Source organism: Rosa rugosa, chromosome 7 (assembly GCF_958449725.1).
Source record: "Rosa rugosa chromosome 7, drRosRugo1.1, whole genome shotgun sequence".
Classification (NCBI taxonomy): Eukaryota; Viridiplantae; Streptophyta; class Magnoliopsida; order Rosales; family Rosaceae; genus Rosa; species Rosa rugosa.
The window spans coordinates 4,791,436-4,812,707 of record NC_084826.1 but is presented as its reverse complement, the minus strand read 5'-3'; the positions used below and the strand labels follow the sequence as shown (position 1 = coordinate 4,812,707).

At 37.3% G+C, this 21,272-nt stretch overlaps 4 protein-coding genes and 1 non-coding gene across 8 annotated transcripts; all 5 read left to right on the top strand.

The window, feature by feature from the left end:
* Positions 1-104: 104 nt before the first annotated feature.
* On the top strand, positions 105-6,788 carry LOC133722340 (ATP-dependent DNA helicase Q-like SIM). 2 transcript variants are annotated; one of them, XM_062149225.1, is made up of 16 exons: positions 105-338; positions 774-1,364; positions 1,452-1,671; positions 1,761-1,871; positions 2,144-2,243; positions 2,544-2,880; positions 2,955-3,187; positions 3,569-3,625; positions 4,151-4,231; positions 4,375-4,438; positions 4,654-4,753; positions 4,909-4,992; positions 5,299-5,386; positions 5,810-5,926; positions 6,024-6,116; positions 6,218-6,788. In XM_062149225.1, exons 1-16 carry the CDS (start codon positions 329-331, stop codon positions 6,578-6,580), a joined length of 2,649 nt encoding a protein of 882 aa, XP_062005209.1. In that variant the 5' UTR covers positions 105-328; the 3' UTR covers positions 6,581-6,788. The 2 variants fall into 2 exon arrangements, with proteins under 2 accessions (XP_062005209.1, XP_062005208.1); XM_062149224.1 differs by having other exon boundaries at positions 107-338; positions 2,144-2,333.
* Positions 6,789-10,151: 3,363 nt separating this feature from the next.
* On the top strand, positions 10,152-12,119 carry LOC133721801 (F-box/FBD/LRR-repeat protein At1g13570-like). 3 transcript variants are annotated; one of them, XM_062148525.1, is made up of 4 exons: positions 10,152-10,285; positions 10,375-11,208; positions 11,324-11,479; positions 11,598-12,119. In XM_062148525.1, exons 2-4 carry the CDS (start codon positions 10,402-10,404, stop codon positions 11,877-11,879), a joined length of 1,245 nt encoding a protein of 414 aa, XP_062004509.1. In that variant the 5' UTR covers positions 10,152-10,285; positions 10,375-10,401; the 3' UTR covers positions 11,880-12,119. The 3 variants fall into 3 exon arrangements, with proteins under 3 accessions (XP_062004509.1, XP_062004508.1, XP_062004510.1); XM_062148524.1 differs by having other exon boundaries at positions 10,159-10,285; positions 10,370-11,208; XM_062148526.1 differs by having other exon boundaries at positions 10,159-10,285; positions 10,370-11,208; positions 11,572-11,766.
* Positions 12,120-12,664: 545 nt separating this feature from the next.
* TRNAG-CCC (transfer RNA glycine (anticodon CCC)) lies at positions 12,665-12,735 on the top strand. Its single transcript has one exon. It is a non-coding gene; the product is annotated as a tRNA-Gly (tRNA).
* A 3,819-nt stretch (positions 12,736-16,554) lies between these two features.
* LOC133721621 (histone H2A.1) lies at positions 16,555-17,422 on the top strand. Its single transcript, XM_062148286.1, has 2 exons — positions 16,555-16,961; positions 17,057-17,422. The coding sequence occupies exons 1-2, from the start codon at positions 16,758-16,760 to the stop codon at positions 17,294-17,296; spliced, it is 444 nt and encodes a 147-aa protein (XP_062004270.1). The 5' UTR covers positions 16,555-16,757; the 3' UTR covers positions 17,297-17,422.
* A 105-nt stretch (positions 17,423-17,527) lies between these two features.
* LOC133721620 (putative protease Do-like 14) lies at positions 17,528-20,984 on the top strand. The gene is made up of 11 exons (XM_062148285.1): positions 17,528-17,671; positions 17,764-17,860; positions 18,068-18,142; positions 18,241-18,414; positions 18,530-18,657; positions 18,877-19,088; positions 19,407-19,488; positions 19,610-19,752; positions 19,861-19,981; positions 20,151-20,243; positions 20,649-20,984. Exons 1-11 carry the CDS (start codon positions 17,657-17,659, stop codon positions 20,763-20,765), a joined length of 1,257 nt encoding a protein of 418 aa, XP_062004269.1. The 5' UTR covers positions 17,528-17,656; the 3' UTR covers positions 20,766-20,984.
* The last annotated feature ends 288 nt before the right edge of the window (positions 20,985-21,272 follow it).

The window sequence follows — 21,272 nt, the reverse complement described above, 5'->3', positions numbered from 1 at the left end:
TATGATTTTTGCACTACCCCTACAATGGAAACTAAAATGTGTATTCTACTACATTTCTAGTCTTTCCAAATACTGGAAAGGAAAATTGCTGGGAAAATTGCTGGGAATTGCAATTTCCCATGCCTATGGAAAGAGCAAGGAATTGATTTCATTTCCTTTCATTTCCGCGAACCAAACGTGAGGAAAGGCACGTGACTCAACCCAATTGTTGTTGCACGACATGCCGTGCGCCAAGAGAAAACCCAGCCTTCAAAATTCCCCAGTTCTGTGTTTGGCGGGTCTAGGTTCGCAGAGATAGAGACTCTTCTTCGTCTCGGTCTGAACTCTGATGAGCTCAAGTAAGCGCTTTCTCTTTTACCCTTTTGCCTTTTCAACCTCATTCATATTAATTTCGTTTTATTTTATTGAATTGAATTGTTAAACCTATTGAAATCGCTGAAAATATTCTTAATGTCTGCTATAGTTTTCACGCTTCGATTTGCATAGAAAACCAAGGTAAAAAGAAATTAACAAAGAACTTATCTTCAAGCAGTGAACCCAGTTTCTCCCAAGTATTGGGTTTTTCCTTTCTTTGATAACACACAGCATTGCTTGGCTAAATTTGATGTTCTTATCAAGAAATTGAATTAGGACTTTTTTCTCATTTCTTTAATTCTGTTAAGTAATTAAAGTGAAATTCTTAGGTAAAGAAAGTTCAAAGCTTTATTGGGTTTGGAATAGTGATTTCGTGTTACTGCAATTTGACTTTGGATGTTCATGAACTTTTTCCTTAGGGGGCATTCTGCATACCATGAATGGCAATGGTGTCTCATCTGATGAAGTCATTGCGAAGCTGCTTGAAATGGGTTTCGAGAATTCCAGTGCCATAGAGGCTGTAAAAGAAGTAGGGCCATCATTTGATGATGCATTGGAGTTTATATTGAATGGTTGTTGTAGAAGCAATCAGAGAGCATTGAGTAGTTCTAGATGTTCTACAAGCCAGGCAAAGGCTCCAGGGAAAAGAGCTTTGCCCTCCTCAAAACCATTGGGTCAAATTCGGCAGTCTAGCATACTGGACCATTTCCAATCCTCAAGTGGACCTAAGCGGAGGAGGACTCATGTGTTACCTGATGTACCTGTATCAGAAATGGTGCGTGGTCCTGTAGAACAATGTGTGGAACCTCTTTCTGGTGTGGATAGCATTGAAGTTTTATCAGAATCATCTCTGGTTGATTGCCTTGACATTCGATCAGACTGGGAGAAGAAAGTCAGCAGTCTCTTGCAAAAGCATTTTGGTTTTCTATCATTAAAACCTTTCCAGAAGGAGGTCTTAGCTGCTTGGTTGGCTCACCAAGATACACTTGTTCTTGCTGCAACAGGATCTGGTATTATTATCTTCCTTAAGTTTGTATCTGTTTATTGATATTCTATCACATAGGTGCCTATGTTTTATTCATAATTACCTTTGGCAGGAAAATCTTTGTGCTTCCAGATTCCAGCATTGTTGACAGGGAAAGTGGTTGTTGTGATTTCACCATTGATAAGCTTGATGCACGATCAGTGCTTAAAGCTGGCAAAACATGGGGTTTCTGCTTGCTTTCTTGGATCTGGACAACCTGATAGTACTGTGGAAAATAAAGCAATGAGAGGCATGTACAACATAATATACGTTTGCCCTGAGACAATATTAAGGTAAGGGACTTCCTTACTACATTGCTTTTGTTTGACTAAGGGGTTTCCAAGGTTCTCAGACTGAAAAATTGCAATTTAACGTGCTGCAGACTGATAAAACCTCTCCAAAAGTTGGCAGAAATACGTGGGATTGCTCTTTTTGCAATTGATGAAGTGCATTGTGTTTCAAAGTGGGGCCATGATTTTCGGCCTGACTACAGGTTTGTCAGATAGCCGTTTACAACTGTAATATATATGTATGTAACTATGTACATATCAATACTACTATTGTGGTTGGATTTTGGGATGAGGAATAGAGGACTCTACTATTGTGCTCACATAAATATGAGCTTGATCAACCACTCTGAATCCCTTTTGTCCTTGCTGTGCTCTTAAAGTAGATATTCAATCCATTAAGGAACCACTCTAGTTCTTTAGATAGATGACTAACGTTGTCACGATTGCTTGACATATGAATTTTCAAATGTTTCAGGAGATTGTCTGAGTTGCGAAAGAACTTCAGTGCTAGCAATTTAAAATTCTTAAAATTCGATATACCACTGATGGCATTAACTGCTACTGCCACAATTCAGGTTCGTGAAGACATTCTTAAGTCATTGTCCATGTCAAAGGAAACAAAAGTTGTGCTTACTTCATTTTTCCGGTCGAATCTAAGGTTCAGGGTAAGTTTATTGTTTAATTTTATCACATGTTTCAGTCTTATTCCACTTTTTTTTGTGTGTGTGTGTGTGTGTGTGTGTTCTTGTGTCTAGTTTTAGGTTCTTTATATTAAATTATCTGCAATATTGGATTTGGTTCTGCATGTATAAATTCAGAAGTTTCCAAAGAATTCAATTTCATTGTTTGCTTCCTCCATTGTATAATTCATACAGGTACAGCATAGTAGAACATCAACATCATCATATGAGAATGATTTTTATGACTTGATAGACATGTATACGGGCAAGAGAGGAAAAGGTGAAAAGAAACAAATGATCATCTCAGAAGAAGTAAACGAAGCGCTGGACAGCTCATCTAACAGTAGTATGTCAGAGGCTGATTGCATTTCAGAGCATGATTTGGACAATATCGAGGATGGTAATTCCGACAGATATGATGAAGCAAGTTCACTCCAGGAAAATGGTTCAAGTGCTTCAAAGGGAAGAGAGCTGTCAGTTGACTACTTGGAAAATGATGTTGACATCTTTCAGAGTGTTAATGATTGGGATGGTTAGTTCATCATTTTGACATATTTATGACTGATTGACTATTGTGCATTGCACTGATCATTTCCATACTTGCAGTTAGCTGTGGTGAATTCTGTGGACTACCTCTTTGTGAGGACTTGAATACTAGAAAAGAAACTACATCGGGGGTACTTGATCTGCCGAGTCAACCAGAAGAAAGACTGAGACTTCTGGAACAGCCCCTAGAGAAAGGATCAACTATCATATATGTTCCTACGAGAAAACAAACGTTGAAAATTGCAACTTATCTTTCCAAGTGTGGAGTGAAGGCTGCTGCCTACAATGCAGGGGTATGCCTTGCAGATTGTTTCTGTTCTTTCTTACAGTCTAGTGTAGGGTTCTCTCAATCTTTCTGCCTACTAAACTAATCTGTTACTTCTTAAAAATGCCTTTCTCAATATTCCCAAAGATTCTAGGCTACTAGAATTTATTATATGGGCAAAAATTCAGTGCAGTCTAAATGATGTGGAAAGATGTTGGGATGTGGAAATTGGCTGCATTGCTGAAATGACAGTAATGTTCATACACTTGGAGATGAATACAGATGATAGATTGTTTTAAATTGTCTATTCTCTGAGTTCATTATCTTGCTAACTTAACGGGTCCCCATGCTGCTTGAAACTAGCTTTTGCTTTCTAAGCAACTTATATGTGGGTATAATCTTTCTGCAGTTGCCAAAATCACGTCTGAGGCAGGTCCACAAGATGTTTCATGAAAATACATTAGAGGTATGAATTTTCAGGCTCACGGAAGATACTGGAAATACTGAATTTGATATTATTCTGTGCATGTATGTACATAAATCTCTGTGTGTGTGTGTGTGTGTGTGTGTTTTCTTTTGTGTATATATATCACCTTTGAAAACTATGCAGATGTTGTTGCATGTATTAGACTTCATCTTAGGCATGCGCCTACTACATTTTAAACAGCAATTTAAGATTTCCTTTTGTAATTCAGTGATCCTTGTTTTGAGATATCTTAGTCACCTTGAGCCTTAACATCGAAGTATTGAAGAGAACCTGTTGGTAGTCTTAGGAATTCTTGTGATGTACTTTTGCACAGAAACTAAACTCAAATCATTGAAGAGAACCTGTTGGTAATCTTGGGAATTCTTGTAATGTACTTTTGCACAGAAGTTGAATTTTTTTATGAATTCTGTAAGGCAGAATGTTTTATATATTCATTCTTTTTATGCCAAAAACAAGGTCAGACAGTATATTTTGATAATAAATGTGATTTCCCCTCACCTGTAGGTTGTTGTGGCAACAATTGCTTTTGGAATGGGAATTGACAAGTTAAATGTCCGAAGAATCATCCACTATGGTTGGCCACAGGTTTTTATTTTTATTTTTTTCTTCTAATCTTATTTTGCTTCAATGTTAATGTATCATCATTCTTTGTTTAGTCACAACTATTGATTATTTCCCTTCATGTATTATGTCATCATTTCTCTGAGCTAACATTTTAATTGGTACAGAGTTTGGAAGCATACTATCAAGAAGCTGGTCGAGCGGGAAGGGATGGAAAATTAGCTGACTGCAGTAAGTTCATTTATCTCTTTAGAATATAAGAGTGAGTTGGGCTAAATTGAAGTCTTTAACCTCTTTGCCCCTTGTTGCAGCAAGTATTGTTTCTGAGCTAACTTTTTTTTGTTTCTAAGTTGATGGAAGAGCACCATCACTTTTTCCCTTTTTGTGGACTCCACATTGTCGAATAGCATTTCAACATAACTGACACCTCTGTTTTGCTTGAGCAGTTTTATTTGCAAACCTAACAAGACCACCATCACTTTTACCGAGTCGAAGAAGTGAAGAGCAGACAAAGCAAGCATATAAAATGTTGTCTGATTGTTTCAGGTTTCATCTCCTTGTTTTTTATATATCTCCACTCTTAATATATTATTAGAGATCTGATTGGTTTCTCCTAGCACAATAACTTCACAAACTTGCACGCACCCCCACACATCAAGCAAATACATATGAAAGATCTATTTTCCATTGTTTACTTGCAGGTATGGAATGACTTCCTCATGCTGTCGGGCTAAAAAACTTGTGGAGTACTTTGGGGAGGATTTCAGTTATGAGAAGTGTCTCTCGTATGTATCATTTCTTCTCTCTCCATGTAATGGGTTTTTTTCCAGTAAAGATGGCTTTTGGACTAGAAACTACATTAATGCTTAATGTGTTATCTTTAAATGTTCCTCAATCAATCGTATTTACTGCACTGAATCGATTTGTAGCCCTTATAAAGAAGAGATCAAATTAGCTTTTTTCTTCTTTTTAAATACATTGCTTATATATATACTATGAAGATTCTCAGTATCATACTCATGTTTTCTGACATCTCGCAATTAAACATGATTGAATCTTTCATGCTCATTAACCTCTTTCCTTTAATGTAGGTGTGATGTCTGTGTTAACGGACCTCCAGAAATGCAGAATTTCAGAAAGGAGGCAGATGTCTTTTTGCAGGTTATTGCTGCTCATGATGTAAGTATGCTGTATTTGAAAGTTTCTTGGGTTCAAGGTCACATTAATTATTGTTGACATGTAAATAATGTGGTGACGAGCAGACTCAAAACAGTTTATGTTGTTCTTGCCTCAGCATCCTTTCAGAACAACCATATTGTTTTCAAAATACAGTGCAATTATACAGCATCCTTTCACAGCAACCATATTGTTTTCAAAATACAGTGCAATTATACAGCATCCTTTCACAGCAACCATATTGTTTTCAAAATACAGTGCAATTATACTTCTTGTGCTCAAATATACTGTAGCCCAGTAACTGCTATATCCATATTAAAAAGTGACCGACAGCTTGGCATAGCTGATACATATGCTTATCAATGGAATATCTGTTTAACCCATGAAACAGATTATATCCTTATTGATGTGGGAATGTGGTTTCAGAGACAAAGCAGATACAGGAATGATTCATATGATGATGCCATGAGTAGTGATATTAGACGTGAGAGCTATATGGGGAGACTCAATCTCAGAATGATTGTCAGTAAAATAAGAGAGCAGGTACTTCTCTCTCTGTGTGCGCGAAGTTCTTAAGATGCAACTATTCTAACACATAGTTTTGTGATCTTCATTTAATTGCCATGACAACCATCTGCAGTCCCAACAGTTCATGGCAACTGAGCTGCTTTGGTGGCAAGGTCTTCTCCGAATTATGGAAGGTAAAGGGTTCGTCAGAGAGGGAGATGATAAGGTATAGGCTTCCTTTCTTCACTGGAAAATGATGAACTTATGCCTCTGCTCAACTCCTTGTTCACTCTGACTCGGAACTGTAAAATGAAATATTTTCTGCAGAGACATGTTCAATTGAAGTTCCCCAAGCTAACAGAACTCGGCCTGGAGTTTCTGCAATCTGAAAAGGAGAAAACTTTCTATGTTCACCCTGAAGCTGATATGCTGCTCTCAAAAAGCATGCCCAAATCTTTCTCAACTTTCTCAGAGTGGGGAAAAGGCTGGGCTGATCCTGCGATTCGACGCCAGCGGTTAGAGAGTTTTCGACACAACAGAAGCCCACAAAGCTCTTTTGGTAAAAGAGGAAAACGAAAATCACGAAAGAGAAAATCAAGTGCGAGTAGTCAAAGTGTTAGAACTGTTCGAGGTAGAATAGAGGCTAAACTCTCCAAACAAAGTATCAGACCAAGGTCATCGAATCAATAAAATGTTTGTAATTAGCATGTAGAGTATATAGTAGCTTTCGACAAAATACATGTCAAAGTTTCCCATCTTATGGTTATTTAGGCCCTAATGTGTCTATCAAATTAGCTGCTTAATCAATAGTTAGTGTTTAGTAAAGAATAAGCGAAGCAACTTCACAACATGTTTTACAAGGGTATTGGTAAAATGTAATCTTCATTAGTTAGAAAAACTACAACTGTCTATCACAATCATTACGCTCTCAAAAGTGAAATCTTCTAGTTCTATGTCGAAGCATGGAGAACGTCTTCCATGCTCTGAGCAAGCGATGTTTCGTTTTTTTGGGTCCACCCACATGACTTTCACGTGCCTCTTTATTAAGACGAGATTCACAAGGGATAAGCTTAGCCTGTTCCCGGTCTCAATTGAGTTTTACCCAATCATGAGCAACCTGAGTGAATTGATTACCCAGTCTCTACACCTATGAACCTTCGATGATAACAGATGGAGCCAAGTTGGGAGTGTTCATCACCGTGCTTGTAACCCATCAGTCCATCACCACAACCCGTTCTCTCTAAATTGTTGAAAACTTTTTCTCACCTTCAGCTCCTCTGTTTCTAGGACGCCATCTTGGAGGTGATCTTCTCCGGGCAATTCATCGGTGGGAGACTTGGACGAGTAGGCTGATTGGGTTGAGATCCGGCATGAGGGGATTGAGGGTCGATCGATGGGGGCAAGGTAGAGATCGGCGCAATCGATGGAAGATTGGAAGGTGGTGGTTGGGTTGAGGATGGTGGGACGACGGTGGGAGAATTCCTGCTGCTGGTAGTGCGTTCCTTGCAGACCTCATGCCTCTTAATCACAAAAAAAAAAAACGCATATTGTTACAGCCTGGGCGTTAGCTTTGGGGCTTGGGCTTATGCTAATTTTGGTTTTCATTTATTTTGTTTGTTACTTTAGTTAGTTTAGTAGGATGTGGATTTTTGTTATTTTATATATGTTAATATTTGTAATAAACCGTATTTCTCATCTCAAATTTGGTGGTTATTGTTTCTAAACTGACAACATTAGTGAGATGAAAACTAATTGAAAAAAAAAATGTAACAATAAATTGTTAAATTAAATTTTCAAGTGGACATTGATATGTTTGTAATTATTTCTCTTATTTATCAGTTTAGTGTTTGGAATTAACTGCATTAATTTTATTTCTTGAGTTTTTATAATAAAGGTGGATCATATGAGAAATGGTCATGAAAAGATCCCCCATAAAATTTTTGATAGATTAGCAAATTATATTTCAGTGTTAGTAACATTGAGGTGGTGGTTGACCAAGTAGATTGGTGTTGAAATTAAGTTGAAAGTAGATAATATTTTAACTATGAGCATAAAATATTCCAATCATCTCATCCAACGGTCGATTTTTTCAACTTCTTATTATCAATGGAGTTCCCCATCAAATAATATAATTTATAAATATAGGGTTATAAATGTATAATAAACTGCATGTGTTAGTTTAAATTTGTTGGTTATTGTTTTCATTTCGACAATATTAGTGACCTAAAAGTATCAAAAAGTATACCTTCTATGAGCAACAACGTGGAGGAAATAGACTTTATCAAAATCGACCATTGGATGTTATCATGATAATAATAAATAGTTATGGTCAAAATTTCAGCTATTTTCGTCGTTGTTTAGGTCTCGATCTAGTAGGTCAACCCTAAACCCTAAATACCACATAAAACTAATATGCTCATAACCGCTCATTCGCAACTTATTTTTTTGATATGTCAGCTCTCATACTCTCATGGGTATGAGAGGTATATCAAATAATGTAAAATTTTTGAAAAGTTTATCTCCTCGCGGTTTAGCTCCCCTTAGGGAAGTATAGGTGCATATAAGGTTGACCGCTTTATTTGATATTGAAATGACGGCGGATCGGGTTAATTTTTTTACACAATACCTATTAATACGCTATAAATAGATGGGTAATGTCAAATTTATCGATTTCCAATTTCGATTATTTGGACTGCACAAAATCTTTATATGTCTACTAATGTAGTCTAACTAGTTTATTTGTATCAAAAAGTATACCTTATATGAGCAACAACGTGGAGGAAATAGACTTTATCAAAATCGACTGTTGGATGTTATCATGATAATAATAAATAGTTGTGATCAAAATTTCAGCTATTTTCGTCGTCATTTAGGTCTCGATCTACTAGGTTAACCCTAAACCCTAAATACTACATAAAACTAATATGCTCATAACCGCTTATTCACAACTTTTTTTTCTTCGATTTGTCAACTCTTTGCACTCTCATGGGTATGAACTATATCAACTAGTGTAAAAAATTTGGGAAGTTTATCTTTGTATACTTACAAAATTTCCAATTTTGTTTTCATCCACCTTTTCGCATGATCCAGATTATGCCTTAAATTTCAATTTGACAAAAAAATAATAATAATTATGATCCGGATTATGATTTAAAGGTAAATATTGTCTTTAACTTTATAATTGAACCGTAATTAAACACACACTCTTGTATGACCGAATTCTATCTTTGTAAACATATTGAATTCAGTTTATTCAAAAAACATATTGAATTCAGTATCTTATCATAATTTGATTTTTCTTGAAAAACTATAAATAAAATAGAAATAATTATAAATGTTGTATGAGTCATTAAAAATTTACAAAAATAAAGTTTTTATTCTTTTTAGTGTTTATTGGCGAACCCCGAAATTCAAGATAGGGAATGTGGTTTATTGAGAAGAAATGTTCTTTATTTTGAAGCTGTTAGAAAAAAGAAAATTGGTATGTTTACTTTTTTTTTTTTTCTTTTTTTTAATTGAGGGTATGTTTACTTCTTTATCGAAAAAAGGAAAGGAAATTAGATTAACAATATTACACGGACCGCGTGTTGGTTAGATCCGTAGATATGTGGAATCTTTGCCAAAACTTTTTGGCTGTCAATGGAAAAGTGTTAGGCTATAAAAAAAAATTTACTGTAAATAACTTTGGTAATAAAACTGTGACTTTTGAGTTGCTGGGTAAAGAAAATTATCGAGTCAATGTTTTACACAAATGCAGGTCGTGCAACCCACTTGCAAAACTCTAGTGGGACCCTCGTTTCTTCCTAGGGCACGTTTACTTACTTGGAATGGAATGGAATGATTACGGAGTAAAAATACCCCTGTGTTTACTAACACATAAAGGAATCGGAATGATTCCAGGTAAAAGAATTCATGTGTTTACTAACACATGAAGGAATGAGAATTGGTGTAGGTCCCACCTATTTATCAGGAATCGATTCCTGAATACTCAGGAATTCGATTACGTAGGGGGGAGATGGGTTTAGGAATCATTCCTCCGGAATCAATACCGATTCCTTTCTTCTCCCATTCCACTTGTCTCCGATTCATGATTATTTTCCATTCCAAGTAAGTAAACGTGCCACTAAAGTTTTAAAAATTCTTTGCAGGTTTCCGGTTTACTTGAGTAAGTACGTGGCTAGGATTATGCCACAAGTACGGCACAAAAACTGATGGTTAAAAATAGTGCTGACGTGCCCGAGCAACCCATACTCGGAGCATTGCAGAATGTTTATCCAAAACCAAGGTACAAAGTTACGACACAGGAGAACAAGAACAGTCAAAAGTAAAGTAAGACTACCCGGACATAACCAGATCTAGACGAAGCTCTGCAAAGAGATCCGGGTCATCACTTGGGTATGTTCTAATTCCTTTGATATGTATCAAGCAATATATGTTCGAGTGCTTTTTCCCAAATGTATATCCGTTCCTCCTTTGCAGTGCAGTGATCAAGTTAACGTACGTGTGCTGGCATGGGACTGAAAATGGAGTTGGATAGACTTAGCAGTTTACCAGATGATGTTACAGAAAAGATTTTGGAACGTTTGCCGCTTAAGGAGGCTGTAAGGACAAGTATTTTATCCAGAAAGTGGAGGTACAAATCGGAAATGCTTCAAACTCTAGTGTTTCATAATAACTGTGTTTCGACTCAAACTCATCCAACCTACAGCTTTGTGAATATTGTTGATCATGTACTCTTACTCCATAAGGCTCCCATACAAACGTTCCAGCTTTCTTTCAATGGTAAGCTAGCCACTGGGGATATAGATCGATGGATTTTTCACCTATCCAGAAACCCTGTCATCAAACAGATGATACTCGACAATTTTGAAGGGGACATCTACAACATTCCGTCATGTTTGTTTTCTTTTCAAGATATCATTCTTTTAGAGTTATACAGGTGTTTGCTAAACCCTCCTTCCACATTCAAAGGCTTTGGCAGCTTGAAGAGCCTTGATCTTTGGTCTGTTACTTTGGCCCAAGATGTGTTTCACAACTTGATTGGTTGCAGTCCTCTGCTTGAGATATTGAAATTGCAAAGATGTGATGGTTTCACCAATCTCAAGATTGATGCACCGAAGCTCTGGTTTATTTACATAATAGGGGCCTTTGAAGATTTTAACCTCGTGGGTTCCTCAAATCTTGTGGATGCTTCCTTTGATTTGCAGGTCATTGTTGATCAAAGAGGGAATTGTACTAGTTTTGGGAATTTGCTTAAGTTTTTTGATCACCAGCTGCCTCATATTCGAAGGCTCACAATAAAGAGGAACTTTCTAAAAGTAATGATTTTGACTGGGAAGTTTCATAAGTGATTTAGTGATCATTGACATTGCCATAGGAATTTGACCATATTCATTGATATGTTGTTAATCTGCTGCTTACATTCTGCTGCAGTACTTGTCTATTGGTGCCTTGCCAGAGAAGCTCCCTAAACCATGCCAATATCTCAATTTTCTTTCTTTAGACATGAACTTTGACAATCCGGATGAAATTTCAACTGTCTTATGCCTTCTGAGAAGCTCTCCTGCTCTAAAAGAACTGAAAATTTTGGTTAGTTTTTTTTATGCCGAGTTAAGAATTTCTACCATAAAATATTTTAATTAGTTTTGACAGCTATATATATATGTTGTCAAAACTTCCAGATTTTGATGCTACAGAGCTCTTGTAGGTGGACCCTGAAAAGGATCACGCTGCTGTGAGAGAAGTGGAATCTTGTTTATATGACAACTACAACTGTGCATACACTCAACTGCGGCTTGTGGAAATAACCAAGATCTCTGGTGTAAAAGCTCAACTAGATTTCATCGAATCTCTGCTCCTAAGTTCACCTGTGCTTGAGAGAATGACTGTTCAACCTGCTTCTGTCGATGGTTTTTTGAAGCTAGTAAAAGATTTACTTCAGTTTAAGCGTGATTCAAAGCGTGCAGAGATAATGGTTTTGGACCCATAATTCATGAATGAGAGAGTTGCACCAGCTGAGAGGACTTTCTTGAAGAAATTAATGTAGGCTTGGAGTTGTACAGTTTGCTATTAGTCTTTATGTATGATGTATGTCTGTTTGTTAAGAAAAGTTCTCATGTTTTCCATCCAAATTTCCACCGTCTTAGTGTGAAATTTGCTTATCAATTGTTGTGCATGATAAGTACATTTTCTTTCCATATGCAAGTTCTGAACAGAATTCATCTTTCTATGAGTTTGAATCTATAACATACAAATAATAAGCAATTGAAGAAATGATGCATGTGAAGTATGGTATAATATCTTTGATTCATATCTAATAATTAAATGCAAACGCCTCCGCATGCAGGAGCTGCAGACGCAGCACCAAGAACTGGTTTCGTCTAGTCCAGGTCGAACTCGGTTTGGGCCAAAAACCAAGCAGGCTCGACCCTGCTTTCTCAAAAGATTATGTGCCACTTAATATCGATCACTCCTTGCCTGGTAAATTCATGGCCAAGACCTATAATATAGCTCAGTAGCAATTATTCTAGTAATTAAGAGAAATTTTCGACCAGTAGAAAAGGGAGCCAAGATATAGTTTTGGGGGTGCGGTTCCGATCAAATTGATTGAAAATCTCCAACCGAAATCAGAGATGATCTGAGCCTTCATAGGCATATTATTCCAACAAAAATGAAGGAAATTCTCAACACATAAAAAACAAAAACACAAATATATGGGGGAAAAAAAAAGAACTGTTTATAGTTATAGATATTTTCTTCATCTGTAAGTGTCAAGCGCATCTGGTGTAGTGGTATCATAGTACCCTCCCACGGTACTGACCAGGGTTCGATTCCCTGGATGCGCATTTCTTTTTTTGTATTTTTCATTTTATAACATTTTGGCTTCACCACCAGATTTTCCGCACACTGACGTGAAAGGTTTGGTTAGAGGATTGAAATGGAGTCTACCAAACAAAAGAGAAACGCAAAGAATATGCCTTTACTAGTTAATATGGCAAACCCACAGGAGTAATCCAAAAGAATTGAACCGCCATCCATTAAAGGAAGCATCTTGTTCTCATTTTATATCTCATGCATCTCCACCAAACTAAACTGGATGTCATGAAGAACTCCATGGATTATAGCCATGTGGTTTTCACCGTCATCGGCTTCTCTACCTCACTCATCTTCTTCATGCCGACTGTGAAGAAGTGGCGCAGGCAACAAGTCATGACGGAGAAACTAAGGATCATCACTGAAGCGTTAGAGCAAGCCGAAGAAAGGGCGGCCAAGTTTCAAGAACGACATGACCGTATGTTGAGTCAAATGTGCACGTTTTACTTGACGAACAAGGAGCTCGAGGAGGCCTTGGCCGGTGCTCGAGCCGCTGCGAATGAGGCCGTGGACTTTGCTGCTCAGTTGAGGAGGATGCAGTTGAGCGTCATCAGCTCTTTCCCAGGTGATCGGCTACTTAATTTATAGGTTTCACATACTTGTATATGAGAGAGATTATATATGGTCACTCTGTTAAATTACATTGTCAATGAATCAAGGCAATTCTTTGTGTAATGACTGATGACGTTGGAAGGAATGCTGAAGCAAATATCATATATATATGGTATTGCCGTATTGGTTTCCGCACTTGTGATTAGAGGTACATTTACAAAATTTAAGAATCCATGTTGGATGGATATAATCAAGCTTTTTTATAAATTTTAGCATAATATTTTGGCTGTTTGAAGTTGTCCAATTGATGTTAAGAGCATCTTTAGCAATGTTATCTATTTTTGAGTTAAATTTTAGCCAAAATAGCTAAAAAGTTATTTTGGCTAGCCACTTTAGAAATACGTCTGTATCAGTGCTATCTATTTTAGCTACTTTTGAATTTATATTATTTTTTAAGTGAAGATTAAATAGTTTAAATATATTTATAAATTATATAAAATTACTAAAGAAGAACGTATTAAATTATAGAGAGCCTCATCTCGCTCTCTATATTTAGGAGCGAGATAGCTAAAAGTTATAAGGGAGAGCCATTTAGGAGTGTGGTGCAGCTACTAAAATATATCAAAAACTAAACATGCTCTCCAAAATAACTAAGGAGCCAGAATAGAGAGTCTACTAAAGATGCTCTAAGTTCCCTATTTAGCTTAGGATTTAAACGAAATCGAGCATATGAGTTGGGATGGCATTATGATATACTCGAATTGTCCCGTGACTCTTTGAAATTTTAGTTTGTTTAGCTGCACCCAAATTTTTCTATTTTTTTGCCAATTTATTCCATATAGTCAATTTGTCTTCACAATTTCTTATTTTCATTGAATTCACATTATATGTCTAGCATGGAAGGGTAATTTTATAGTTTCAATCTTAACAAAATAGTTTTTGTGATTGTCATAGTGTAGATCTAAAAAACTTTTTCAAAACTTCAAATAACATGTTTGTGGTAAAAATTAAAAAATATATTGACATGCTGAGCATAATAGCTGAGGTTTACAATATCCAAAATTAACAAAAATAACAGCAAATTGACGACAGGGGGTAAATTGGTATAAAATAAAAGGTGTGGTTATTGTCACCCTGTCATTTTCTTTGTTCACCCTACTTTGCTCGTTACACATTACATTTTAATTTCAATTATTAAATTTACTTATGTAACCCGTTTATCTTTCCAGGAATTTCCTTATATATGACATATCCAATTAAAAAAAATATTTGTTTAACAAAAATCTCTCATTAAATTTATATCATTTAAAAAATAAAATATATTAAAGTTTTCTAATAAAATCATAATTTGATTTATTTATGTTTTTTATTTTAACATTCAGTTTCAATGTTCGTCTATTTTAATTGATATCAAAAAATTAGTAAGTTAACAACTATGAGCAATGAATAAAAGATTGATTTTTTTTTTTTTTTGTGTTTTAAATTTTTACCTTCGGTGTTCATAAAAGGTATTGCAAAGATTTTGATGAAGTTTTTTTTTTTTTTTGAGAAAAAACCGAAATTCATTTATTCAATCAACCAGAAAGCATACATTGGGAGGGACATGAACAACAACCCCAAAAAAACCGCAGTTACAGATACCATCAGGCCAAAAGGCCCAAACTCTAACCGCCAAACGCCCATTTCCAAGGCTACCTTGAGACATATGAACCTGAAAGTTCCAGTAACACCCCGTAATCAACCGCAAAGAAAACAGCGTCCTCTTCAACACCGTGTCCAAAGGTACCAGACCACGTGTAAAGGATCGCATGCTAGAGAATCGACAACAAAGGTAAACCAGGATAGAACCAAATCGTCCTCGTCCTCGGGAATGACACCATTTACATGGCATACCACCTAGACCTAATCCTAGCTCAACGGAGTAGAAACCCAACCCTAGCTCAGAGAAGTAGGGACTTGTTAACACAAAACAACAACTGAATAACATCAATAGTTTGATGAAGTTAACATTAATAGTTTTGTGAATTGAATAACAAATTAACGGTGAGGAGGCAACAAAAAGACAAAGAAATAGTAATGAATTCAAATTTGGGTGGAGAAGATGAAAATTAATGTTATTCGATGAGAAATTAAGTAATTTTGTATTTAATTAATTAGTTATGTATTTATGTTTCCTTATAGATTTGAATTTTACAAAATTAGTGTACTTATTAGTTATTTTGAATCTGGGTAGCATAGTCTTTCAATAATTCAAATATTTGTATGGTGAACAAAGAAAATGGTATGGTGACAATAGCCTCACCCATAAGTCGAGGGATAAATTGGCATACAGGAGAAAAGTTAGGGGCTACTTCGACTATTTTGTTTATAAAAAGTAACATTGTCGAAAAGAGAAAGAATATGAATGAGAAAATAAATGCAAATCTACCTTTTTGAGGATGGGTGAAAATTGACCAAGTAATGCACTGATACTCAATTGAGAAGTGCTATAAATACGTTGAACGGTTCTCAAGCGTTCAATGTAAAAGGTTTGAAATTTTGGGTTTTATGTTTTCACCGATGACGACTCGTGGTGGGATTTTGCCATTTTGGCCTCTATCGGCGTTTCTTCCATCTCTCTCGTAGCCTTCAAGCAAGGTCGTCTTTCGCCATGGCTTCCATCTCTTAAGGTTATATCATAATCCTTTATGCGGGTCGTAACGACTTACTCAATTATGAGATCAACTTTCATTAAGTAAGGAGCATATTTAAGCATATCTCAATTTTTCAGATCTCTGCATTGTCTGTATCAGTTTAAGGTGTTTTTTTTATATGCATCTACTATCCATTTCTTCTTTTGGTTCTATACCTTGTTATGATGCTTTGTTTGGATGAAGAACATAACGATATTTTGAGATTTTATGAGAGTAAATTGATACACGTATTTCTCCATAATCGATTGAATTGATTCCTTATATAATTTGTTTGGTGTCCAGAATATGATAATTTCAAAGTTCAAACTTCATCAATTTGAGTTATACAAAATCACAGATACATTAGTACCACATAGTGCAGGTAAATTGATAATGATCTAATATTATCGGTGAAAAGCCTTAGATGTATGTCATCTCCCTTGGCTAAAACTCAAACACCCAACGGATCGCCAGCGCGGCAATCTCTGGACCCCAAATTTTCCACCAAAAGCCAAAACCGGAAAGCCGCAGATCGCCAGCGTGTCTCCTCTAACAGCCGTCGATTCCCACTCCAATCTCAAATCTCAACCACCCACTCCCTTCACTCAAAGCCCTCCCATTGGCCCAAACAAAAACCACACGGATCGCCACCATGGCACACCTCCTATAAATACCTCCCAAATTCCCCTCATTTCCCAAATTCAAATCTCACCGCTCTCAAATCTCCAGTTTTTCCCTCCGATTCTTTTCCAAACCCTAGTTTTTCAGAAATGGAATCCGCAAAGGTCACCAGAGGCGCCGGAGGACGAAAGGGCGGCGACCGCAAGAAGTCGGTCTCCAAGTCCGTCAAGGCCGGCCTCCAATTCCCCGTCGGCCGTATCGCCCGGTTCTTGAAAAAGGGCCGCTACGCCCAGCGAACCGGGTCCGGCGCCCCGATCTACCTCGCCGCCGTGCTCGAATATCTCGCCGCTGAGGTAACGGATACAACTCTCAGATCCAATTCTGCGAACTTCAATACCATCGTGTGTTCATTTTTTTTAACCGATCATGTCCTTTTTGGTAATTTCAGGTGCTGGAGCTCGCCGGGAACGCGGCACGTGACAACAAGAAGACTCGGATCAACCCGAGGCACGTGCAATTGGCGGTGAGGAACGACGAGGAGCTCGGAAAGCTTTTGGCCGGAGTGACCATCGCCAGCGGCGGAGTGCTTCCGAACATTAACCCGGTCTTGCTTCCCAAGAAGACCTCAAGCTCTGATGCCTCTGATAAGGCGACCAAGTCACCCAAATCTCCCAAGAAGGCTGCTTAAACGACGTGTAGTTTTTAGAGATAGTGTGGTGGTAGTAGTTATCTAGGTTTGTTTCGGTTTATGTTCAGTGAAAAAAACGGTGTAGTCGGTTGTGGTTCATAAATGGAAAAGTTGTTATTTCGTATATCCCAGTTTTCGCGTTCAATTTTAGTTTTTCAATTTCAATATCGTTGTTGGGCCTATTGGGCTCTGGGCTAATTAAATTAAATCAAAACTGACAAGCCCATATTGGTTTAAGAATTGAAAAAGGCGATTCTGGAGCTAGAGAGCTCCATTCTCATCTGGAAGAAAAAAGGGTTTAGCTTGGGTTTTGTGTATTTTTGAGGACCAAGATCCAGAAACTTGTTTGAGGTCTACCAAATGAGTCAATTTCTGGTATGGTTTGCTCAAATTGGGTACATTTTTGGTCTATTTTGTTTGGAATATATAGTATGCGGTTTGATTTGTACATATTTGTGGATACTCAGAGGAAGGTTTTGATTGCTAACCGGAATCGACATCGGATTCTGGCCATTGCTGCCGTTGGTTCGGCTTTTTTGTATGCCAAAGGGGACGAGAATTTCAGTGAGAGCTCTTGTTTTACCTGAAATTTCAATTTGATTTTTGTTTTGCGGTGCCGAGAAACTAAAGAAAAGAATCAACTTTTGGTTTGTTTTTGCTTATTTTTTGTAACCCATTAATAAGAAGTGAATTAAGAAATTTTGATTGTGATTTGGGTCGAAAACAATGCCCATTTTCAATTGACTCATTGTATTGAAACTGAAATTGTAGATTCGTCATTCTTGGTGTCAATTCCTGCACCATGGCGTGAATCGTTATCACTGCCGAGGCAAAACTGGCCACTTGGTTCGTTCCTTATTATTCACTACCTCATTACATTATAGAATGTACTAGGTGTTGTTTCTTGTTTTTGTTTATTGTGTTTGTGTGTGTTTGAATTGTAGGAGTTGTTCCATTATTTTCTGTTGCACATGGTTCGGGTCCTTCATCGGATGTATCTGGTTTCTCCGTAGCTGGAGAGAGCCCAAAGCCATGCTGTGGATGTTTGGGCAAAGATACAATTGCAAAGGCCGCTGCGAAGGTCGGTCCTGCTGTTGTCAATATATCTCTTCAACAGGGTAATTCTACATTTTCAGTGTTCTTTTTCATAGTTTTAGCATTTTTTATTTCGATGTAGTTGTGGTATCGGGTAATTGATAGTGGTGGCGGCTTGTCAACTTTTGTGTCTTGTAGGTATATTTGGGGTTGGTGTTGGAAAGGGTATAGGCTCTGGAACTATAATCGATGAGGATGGCACGATCCTAACATGTGCTCATGCTGTGGTTGATTTTCACGGGCTGAGAGCTTCATCAAAGGGGAAGGTCAGACACTACATGGACTCTAATCCCCTACTCATTTCATTTGCAATTTCAGTTGATTACATAGATGGTTCTGGTGTTCCCAAGTATATATCGGAAAACAGGTTTAATTACAAACAAACTGTATTAGTACATTATTGAGTATGCTGTAAATGTGTTTCTAGAAAGAGGCATTTGGGAATAGATCATAATCATTATATATCTTTGGCATACTTGTTACAGGTTGGTGTAACTTTGCAAGATGGTCGGACATTTGAGGGTACTGTGGTGAATGCAGATCTACAATCTGATGTTGCTATTGTGAAGATCAATTCTAAAACCCCCCTTCCAACAGCAAAGTTGGGAGCCTCAAGTAAACTCCAACCTGGGGATTGGGTGATAGCAGTTGGCTGTCCACTTTCGCTTCAGAATACGGTCACAGCTGGCATTGTAAGGTAGACTAATAGTGAGTAATATAGATCTGAACCTTTTCTTTTACCTGTTATCCAATAAAAGTTGTAGCACACATACAAATGCGGGCAAAAGATGACTAAATGAAGCTTTAATTTCCCTGACTTTTTATTGTATCATGTTCATCATCTATGAACTCACACTTTGTGAATGATTGCTGTAGAGCAAGTCAGCATGGGGTTAAAACAATTGTTGTGGGACTGGGTTATGCCGGTTAGTGTTTTGTGACTTGTGTCCTAATGGGGGCAAAACTTAACTAATCCTTGTGTTTCCGTCATTTTGTGTTTTTCCTTTAAATCTAGTTGTGTCGACCGCAAAAGTAGTGATTTGGGTCTTGGTGGACTGCGGAGAGAGTACTTACAGACAGATTGCGCAATCAACCCGGTATATCTCTCTCCCCCTCTCTGCACGTATTTCCTTATTGATAGTTTTGTATTACGGAGGATGTCTGTCCAAACTTGGGGTTATTCTTATAGTGTTGAGTTTATCTGCATGAGTGGTGCAGGGGAATTCTGGGGGACCTCTAGTGAATATGGATGGAGAAGTTATTGGTGTTAATATCATGAAAGTACTTGCTGCCGATGGATTGAGTTTTGCTGTACCAATTGACTCAATCGCCAAGATAATGGAGCACTTTAGAAAAAATGGGTACGTTTTGTTTTCAGTGTAAGAGTAATTAGCTTCAGGTCGTTTATATCTTTAGTCTTTAATCATTTTTTTTAATAACAAATGTGAGATAATTGACATGTTTGGCAGGAGGGTTGTTCGGCCTTGGCTTGGACTGAAGATGATTGACCTAAATGATATGATAATTTCTCAGCTTAAAGAAAGAGATAGTTCATTTCCAAATATAAAAAGAGGGATTCTCGTACCTATGGTATGTTTTCTAGTTGCTTCTTCATTGTTGTTTAATGAATAACGAGAGGAAAAGATACCTAGGTTTGATATCATTTAGGACTTGGTTGAATGAACTAGTACACCCATATAATGAGTGTATACAAGCCATGAATCACTTGTGTAATAATTGCTGATCATTGTTCAACTAGGTAACTCCTGGGTCACCTGCTGAGCGTGCTGGGTTTCGTCCCGGTGATGTTGTTGTCGAATTTGATGGAAAGCCTGTTTCAAGCATCACAGAGGTAATGGCAGTTCTGAATCCTTATTATAATCGAGTCGTGAAGTTCTTTGCGTGAATACTATAGTGGGAGAATGTGGCAGTATGAACTGGACTTACCATATTCGCAAATGACACAGATATTTGCTGGAATTTATCTGAGTCCATTGTAGTTGTGTATTAAGGACCGTTCATCTATCTAAAGTTCTCATTGCGTAACCTAACAAGAGCAGTTTAATACACAATAAGGGATGCAGTAAATTGTGTAAAGCCAAAGGATACTAAAATAACTTGGTATATACAGGGTGGTGTTTGGTTCAAGATTTGGATCCTGAGCAACTAAAGCTTCACCGGCGTTAGCAAACTCTTAGCTAGTAGTACATATGATAATATATTATGATGGTTAATATGGTTGATGAATTTGTGACAGATCACTGAAACTATGGGAGATAGAGTTGGAGTACCATTGAAGGTGGTTGTGAAGAGAGCGAAAGATGAGTTGGTGACTTTGACTGTAATCGCAGAGGAGTCCCATACAGATATGTGAATGACAAAGCTTTTGACTGTAAAACTTCCTCCCTCCTTGCCGGTCCTCCGACGGCAGCTTAGATGGATGTAATTTTAGTGATAGTTACATGCATTGTAACAATGTGGATTTTCTTTACCAATATTTCTTAGTGAAGAACCAGTTAACGAGTGAAAAAGGAACAACAGCAGTAGTACCATTTTCTGATGAAAGAGTAGTGAATGTTAGTAGTTTATTAAATGGCGGACGACTCTGCAAAATACACAAGATCATAGAAAGAAAGATTAGACCACCTTGGCAATACAGTATCAACTTTTGGATTTTGGGGTTTGAGAACAACCACCGACAGTCACCACCACCATACCAGCTGTCGAACCCCTCTTAGCTTTCACTCTATAGATTATCCAATACTTAACAGCATGCACCGAGCATGATTGGTTTTGGGCCAACTGGGACTGGGGAGGGATGGTACAGCCCATTTAAACTTGTCCACAAAAAATGAACTAAATAGTTAAAACTGATCGTTTT